Below are 8,404 nucleotides of genomic sequence, written 5' to 3'. Positions count from 1 at the left end.
AAATAGTGATGGCAAAAGCTATTTGCGAATCAGAGTAGGTGCTCAAACAATATTAAAACTAGAATTTATTCATAATATTAGCGCCGATTTACTACAGAAGCAATGCACAACAGTACGTTTCAAGTAGTAATATGTATCAATGATCCGAAAAAACTGAATTAAATCCCATATGATCTGAACCATTATCACCCATAGTAATTATTGGGTTTTGTTTGATCTAGAAGAATATAAAATTATTTAATAAAATCTTTTTTATATTATCTTTAATGACACATAAATAACAAAATATTCATTATATATGAATAACATATTATTTTCATTGAACTTAAAGAATTTTGAAAAATATTTTTTTATATTTTCAACAAATATAATTTTACAATCTTAATTAATATACTTACATTTATTATCCTTACGTAAAGAAAATTCATTCTATCTTAATTTTGTTACGAGTAGCAACACTCATTATATTTTTTATCTTAAAAATATTATATTTATTAAAATTTTAAATTTAAAAAAAAAGTTTTAATATCGATTACGTTTTTTAGCTTAAAAACGTGATTTTTGTCAAAATTTTTAAATTTTGAAAATAAAATTTCACCATTTATCATGTTTTTTATATTAAAAATACAATCGTTGTTAAAATTCCAAAATTTTGTATAATGTTTCAACATCTACTCTTTTTTTTTTTTTTTTAACTTTAAAAACATGACTTTTGTTAAAATTTTAAAGTTTTAAAAATAAAATTTTAATATCCATTACAATTTTTATATTAAAAATTTAGTTTTTGCTAAAATTTTCAAATTTCAAAAATATAATTTCAATATTTATTACTTTTATTACTTTTTCTCTAAAATTTTAAAATCTCATGAAGAAGAGAGTTTTTATTCTCTTCCGAAATCACATTTTAAGAATCAAATTACAAAAAAATAAAATTCAAATTAAATATTGTACTTTCTCAAAACCAAACTTTCAAAGACTGTCTTCATTTAACACCGATATCACCGTAACCTTTAAATCTGATTCAAAGCATTCAACACCGACATCACCGTCACATTTAAATCTGATTCAAATATAAAAGATCCACCGCAAAGCAACTCTGATACGCAAAACAAATCCAAGGCTATCTTATTGCCTATTAGCTCAGTGAATTTAGAGTCTTTTAAGTAGCAATAGACCAAAAATTGGCTTCAGTATCCTAAAACACATAAATCAGACATAAGAGCTGAACCAGCAACTTTTGTTTCTAAAATTTCAAGTTTTAAATGGATAACTACTTAAATCCAGAGTCTTACTAAAAGGAGATAACTGAAAGCAGCAAATTAGTGCTACAAACTCTGATTCAAAATTTTAATTGTCCGAAGATAATTATATAAATATCCTTAAAATTGAAATTGAATTAACTCTAAGCCAAAAATAAATCTAACTATAGCATAAAACTCAGAAACTTGGAAACAAGAAAATAACATCCTACAAAGTGAATCAAAGACCAAAATAACAGTGAGAATCTCAAGCGAGGGCAGCGGCTATCAGACCAATTGAGAAATGGCGGGATTCATAGAGAGAGACCTTGAGCACTAGTGGAGGAAAGAATCTTCAATGTGACAACAATGGTGCCATATCTTACATGAACAGAAATCAGGAAACTGAAATGTGCTAAAAATTCCAAGAAAATTGTAAAACAAACCAGTTCTTACGCAAGACTAATAGAGGGGAAAGTTAAGGACTGAGCAAGGCAGCAAGTCGAGAGTTGCAGAGCAACAAAATGTGTCAGAAAATTTGAGAAAATTAGAGAAAGCTTACCCGTGGAGAAAGTGCAGTTTGCTGGAGGGAAGAAGAATATCGAATAGGCTTAGATTAGAGAAAGAAGGAACCAGATAATGGCAAAATAATATAAAGTCCAAGGGGACAAAGAACTGCTGCTGTCCTCATCTGCATGAATCACCGGACATGACAATGATGGAAAGAGAGCACTGAGAGAGCAATGTTAAGAAGGGGAGGTGATGGAAAGCAAGCATTGGTTTGATGAGGGCTTCATGAGGAAAGGGAGAATAAAAATGAAGGGAACTAATCAGGCTCCTCAGCTGGCAATTCTTAACTCCATAAGGAAAATTTTATTAATATAAAAGTCTTAAGGGGTTACAGCAACTGCCAGAAATAAAATGCTAACAAGTAACCTAATTTTTGTAGTGAAAGAATCAAGAAATGTTTCCCTGGGAACATAAATATGAACTGCTGTAGTTTATTAATGCAATTCAACCGTTTGAATATAATATTTCTGACTATCAGGTAGGTATAATTCAAGTAAATGAGTATACACAGAGCCTTTCTAACATGCCTTTATGTTGACATCTGAAGCCAGCCTCCTACATACTCTTTTGCATGACGCCTACTCGCCTTTAGCTCCTCTCATTAGACTATTAATCGTACCTCGACAAAAACAGCTGAAATGCTTTCAAGTTCAGATTTACTGTAATTCCTGTGTGCATATGGTTCCTCCAAAGCTGCTTATTTTGTGTCTCATTTAGGAATGGCATTGGCAATTTTATTCTTTTCTTGCCAGCCGCTTTGAATGAAGCAGGCTGCAGCAAAAGAACTCACACTAGCAATTGCATTTTATAGAAGCTAGGCAATGTTGAATGAGCCTACCTATTCATACATCTCAAGATTTTAGTAGTGAATCGTCTGTACAAAATGTTTTTCTTACATCACCATGTAGTTTTTCAAGAATCCTCCAAGTTACAGCATCTGGTTCCAGTCCATTCTTTCTCATTTCTCCAACAATTTGATAGGCTTCTTTTTCCAAACCCAACTTGCAAGCTTTGTTAATCACAATGTTATAGCTCACAGTATTAGGAGTGACACCAGAATCAACCAGTTCATATAGAAAATGACAAGCCAGATTAAAATTGCTTGCTTGGCATTGCCCTTTGAGAATAGCTGCATATACAAAATCATCATGAATTTGTGAAGGCCATATAACATCATCCCAAAACTTTTTTGCCTCCTCTATTTGGCCATATTGGCATAATCCATCAACAACTATAGCGTACGTGGTACAGTTGGCAGTCACACCCTCATTTACCATGCAATTAAATACCCCCATGGCCTCATCTGCATGTTGGGTTTTAAACAAACCACGAAGAACTGCATTATATGTAATAACACCAGGCCTTAAACCTCTTTCAGGCATTATCTGATTCAATACATCAAGGGCTTCTTGTGTTCTTCCCACATCTAATAAACCACAGGCAACTGTAGTGAACGTCACCACATCAGGAGCGCAAAATTTCCCATTTATCATGTCACTTAGTACCTGCAAAGCGTCTTCAATTCTTCCCATCTTGCAAAATCCATTGATAACCGTGTTTAAGGTAATGACATCAGGTTGACACTGGTTCTGAAGCATAGAAACAAGTACATTTAAAAATTCAGTTGGGTTATTATTCACAAGGCAAAGTGCTCGTAAATATATATTGTAAATTCTAATTCTATCCGCACCTTTCTTATTCAACATGAAACGTAAAACTTGCCTCCCTTTATGGAAGTCAGATTCTCGACAAAGCCCTTCTACTAGAACCTTGTAAGTGTACTCGGATGGCAAGTAGCCAAACTCAAATCCATCCTCAAACAACTGATAGGCTCTCATACAACCTCCCTCCTTACAAAGTCCATGAATAATGCAATTATAAGAAACTAAGCTTGGCACAAAACCTTTCTTGCGCATCAAGTAGACAACCCTAGAAGCGCCATGGTTCCTCCCAGCTCTACAAAGAGAATCAATCATATGCCCATAAGCAAACTCCTCACTTACACTCTTCCCTTGAGGCATACTTTCAACAATTCTGAAAACTTCACTGAAATACCCTTCTCTACATAAACAATCAATAAGATTAGCAAAAGCTGCCGCGTTCACAGCAGGGTCGTCCTTTACATCCTTCATTCTCTCCCAAAGTTTGTCCATCAATTCCATTGCGTACGCATAGTCTCTTTTCCTAAAAACCCCACGAATGAGAACACTATAAGTAAGCGAATTCGGAAACACTCCGCAGCCACGCATTTCATCAAACAACTTAAAGGCAGCAGCTAAATCACCAACTCTAGCATAACCATTAATTAAAGTAGTGTAAGAAACAGCATTAGGAAATTGTCCTTTACTCTTGATGTAAAAAAACAACCTATGCGCAATATCAACACGTAAATCCGTACAAAATTGATCGATTAGACGGTTAAAATTTGTTAAAGAAGGCACGAACTCGGGCTTGACATACAGTAACGAACGAATAACATGAAATGTGGAAAGTGGGGTTTTAGAATAGAGTAAGCGGGCAATGAGGACATTGCAGGTTCGTTCATCGGGGACTAAGTGAGAAGACAAGAAGAGAAGAAAGCGATGGTGAGCTTCAGAAAAGCGGTTGCAATCACAAAGGGCGTGGATTATGCTGCTGAGGTTGAGGGAATCAGGGTGGTAGCCGTGGAGGCAGAGGGTGTCGAGTAGGCGAAGCGCTTCGTCGACGTTGCGGTGTTTAGTGCAGAGGTTGTGGATTTTGTTGGTCCAGTATGGCTTGTTGGTGATGGGTGGTTGTTGTTGCAGATGGTGATGTGGAGGAGAAGTTGAAAAACGAAATGCAAAAGGGAATGTTGGGGATTTGGGGAGTGATGGGAGTTTGAGTCTGGTGAGGATCATATTCAATTCCTAATAGCACTAATTTTGCAGAGGTTTTTTGAGTTGGCAATGCCAAATACCATGCAACTATTTTCTTCTCAACACCAGGAAACAGGCCCGAAACGTTGATTTGAGTAGTGGTGCCGAAGTCATGCAATACTTATATTATATCCTTGTGATGCACGATACGACTATACGTGCCACCAATGATTCACTAAAATTTTTAAACATGTAAAAATCTTAATAGGACTTACCACATTTATTTATGATTAATTTTAAATTCGTGATGCACGGATATATAATTATTTATATAAAAAATTTATTTAATTATAATAAAATTAATAAATTTTATATAAAAATAAAAATTTTGATGTAAAATAAGTACGTAAAAATATAAACATCTAAGATTAATATGTAATTATAATAAAGTTTAGATAAACTTTTTTTTATCATATTCATATATACAATAAATGATATTTAAATAAAATTTAATAATATTTGATTTCAAACAATTGAAAGTTAATCCATTTAAAATCAATTTTGTGTATAAGAGTATTTCAACTATAATTTTTTTATTATAATTATCTGATTGCAATTGTAAATTATGTGAGAGTCTATCGCTTATAAGAGTAAACTTTACATAATATTTTGATAGATCTTATATAATTTTAAAATCTGATTAGCTAATTATAGTATAATTATTTTAGTTAATATGCTCTCCAAATTTTTTTTCATAGTAAATTATTTTATAATTAGATAAGATGTTGAAAAGTTAAATTTTAATTTTGTCCAGTATTTCAAATTATTATGCAATGTTGGAAATTAGAGTCAAGAAAGTTGCTGATTTTTGTACTCAATTTAAAAAACTAATTGTCAAAGACTTTTATGTCAATAGAAATTATTAAAGATTACAGATGCAATTTTGAAAAAAAAAATGAGGTTAAAAAATCCACATGAATATCAATAATATATATCATTTTTAACTTAATTATTGAATTGAAAGCAAAAAAAAAAAAAAAAAAAAAATTACTTTAAAAAAATTCAACTTACCAATGTATAAAAACTAACTCTTTAGATTGATTAGTATGTTTTTAATCAAAGTTAGAATTTGATTCACTTTATTTTAAGGAAATCATTGAATTAGTAAGTCAATATATAATTTTAATAAAAATAAATATGAAAATAAGAATTAACATTAATTTAATTAAAACTTAATTGTTTAATAAATATATTTCTTCAATAAAAAAGTTACCCAAAAAATAAAATAATATAACATATTTTTTTAATAAATGAATAAATTTAAGAAATCTCCTAACCTTGCATTATTAAGTATTACTAACTATTGATTAAAAAAAAAAATACTAACTATTATATGCTACAAAATTCAATTGCCAAAGCACATAAGTGAACTTTGAATATATTTAAGTCATTAGTCGAGGCATATAACTCCTTTTGAACCTTCATAATAGCTACAAAGAATCTATCATCAACAAAATATAAAAGTATGGAAAAACAAAAAAATCTCTTCAAAACTTAGGATTTGTGAGAGGTTTTCGTCTTTTCATGTACGAGAGTTTTCTTCCCTCAAGATCTCGAGGGGTTGGTAGTTTTTGGTGTTAGATAGTCATTGGGCAATTAAGGTTGCATACGTGATCAGTTGGTAATGGCAGAGAATTGGTGGATGAATGGAAAAACCTAAGACTAACTGAGATGGAGAAAGAATGTGTAATCATAGAGTATGATCACATAAAAGCTGATTATAATGAGGAACAATGGATGGTTGGAAGTCTTTTGACTTCACAAGCGTTCGATAAGGAAGCAATTTTTGGCACGCTAAGGGTGATATGGAAATTAGGCAAGGAGATGACAACAACGGTGCTTGAAGAGAATCTGTTCTTGTTTAAGTTTGGATAAAAAAGTGACAAGAAAAGGGTTCCAGATGGATCACCATGGTCATTTGACAAGGACCTCATAACATTCAAATATTATGATCGAGAACTTCCGCAAAATGAGTACAAGTTTGACAGAGCCTTGTTCTGGATCATAATTTATGGGCTACCCCTGGGAATGATGAACATAGTAGTGGCAGAAACGATAGGAAATTCAATAGGGACAATGAAAGGGAGAGTTTTTTGAGGATTAGAGTGGAGATTGACATTACAAAACCCTGTCGAAGGTTCGTGTCTCTGGCAAGGAGAGGGGCAAAAGAAGTTTGGGGCCAACTCAAATACGATGGACTACCAATTTTTTGCTACATCTGTGGCAAGTTAGGTCACACAGAGACTGAGTGTGAATCAAACAATGACAAGGAGGAAGAGCAGACAGAGAAGAGGCAATATGGTGACTGGTTAAGAGTAACCACAAATAGGGTAAGGGGGACGATGAGGAGGGGAGAAGGCAGAATTGTTGGTTCGGGATTAATGGGAACAACTAATGGGAAAGGAGGAAAAGATAATAGAGGAATGAACGAACAGAAAGCTCCCAAAAAAACACAGGCCAATCGTCATCACAAGAGGGTGGTCGGAGAACAATCCAAGCCAGGAAACAATGGAAATTCCGAGAAAACAGGAGCAGATGAAACTGGTAGTAATGACAAGGGATATGGGAATGAGAATGGAGGATTTTTGGCAACCAAATCAAAGGGAGTAAATGGGAGACCAGCTCATACCCATGCAGATTCTCCTATAAATCATACAAAAGAAAGTGAGTTGACATCTAGGGAATCTTGGTTCAAGCAACTGACAAGGGACGAGATCATGGGACAGTCTTTAATGCAGAATAATGAGCAACCACAGAATATAGAATTGCATGGCAGAGGGAAAATATTAATGGAGGCACATGTGGACAAAATGATATGGAAACTACCCATAAAGTGGCGTTACAAGATGAGGAGGCAACGTCTTTTAAAAAGGATATGGGGACAGTGCAAAGGAGACAAGTAGGGAATAAACAAGGATGGAAAAAGAAAGCCAAGAAAGCAAGTAGAAGTAGAACAACCATGGCGAAAATAGATGGGAAAAGGAAAATGGGTGATAAGAATGTGACTTCATGGAGATTGATAACCAGGGGAAGAGAAGCTATGAAGGTGATGAGGAAGCAGTACAATTCTCAGAAAAATCGACGGAGACTGGATTCTAGTCTTACCGGGGTCAATGAGGTGCATAGGATGGAACTTCCACGATCTTGGGAACCCACGAGCAGTTCGGGCTCTTCTGGATTTGGTGAAGAGCAAAGATCCTCGTGTAATATTTCTGAGTGAAACTAAGCCACATGCAAGAAAGCTAGATAGAATCAAAAGAAATTATGGATTTTGAGGGTTGCTTTGGAGCGGATGCTGAAGGCAGTAGAGGGGGCTTAGCAATAATGTGGAAAGAAGAGATATCCTTACAGTTTCAAAGTTTTTTTGAAAAACCACCTTGATATAAAAGTCAAAGGGGAACGGGATCAAAATAATTGGAGGTTAACTGGCTTTTGTAGTGAACTTGAAACGAGTAAGAGGGATGAATCATGGGCTTTAATTCGACATTTTGCAGGACAAAGTGATAAACCGTGGATTTGTTTGGGAGATTTTAATGAGGTAATGTGGAACCATGAAAAATCATGAGGGCCACTAAGGAGAGAAACTCAGATGGAAGCATTCCGAGACGCTTTATTGGACAGTGGTTTGTAGGATTTGGGATTTAAGGGACAGTGGTATACCTGGGAGAGAGGCAACACTGAAGAAAACAACATTCGAGAAAG

General features: G+C 34.0%; 1 protein-coding gene across 1 annotated transcript; it reads right to left on the bottom strand.

Moving 5' to 3' along the window:
• Positions 1–886: 886 nt before the first annotated feature.
• On the bottom strand, positions 887–4,873 carry LOC111289851 (Pentatricopeptide repeat (PPR) superfamily protein). Its single transcript, XM_022881202.2, has one exon. It carries the CDS (start codon positions 4,682–4,684, stop codon positions 2,660–2,662), a length of 2,025 nt encoding a protein of 674 aa, XP_022736937.2. The 5' UTR covers positions 4,685–4,873; the 3' UTR covers positions 887–2,659.
• Positions 4,874–8,404: the final 3,531 nt, after the last annotated feature.

Source organism: Durio zibethinus, chromosome 11 (genome assembly GCF_047325235.1).
Source record: "Durio zibethinus cultivar Kanyao isolate XHJ-2024 chromosome 11, ASM4732523v1, whole genome shotgun sequence".
NCBI lineage: Eukaryota > Viridiplantae > Streptophyta > Magnoliopsida > Malvales > Malvaceae > Durio > Durio zibethinus.
The sequence above is the reverse complement of the archived record's forward strand: the minus strand, read 5'-3'. Positions and strand labels throughout refer to the sequence as shown.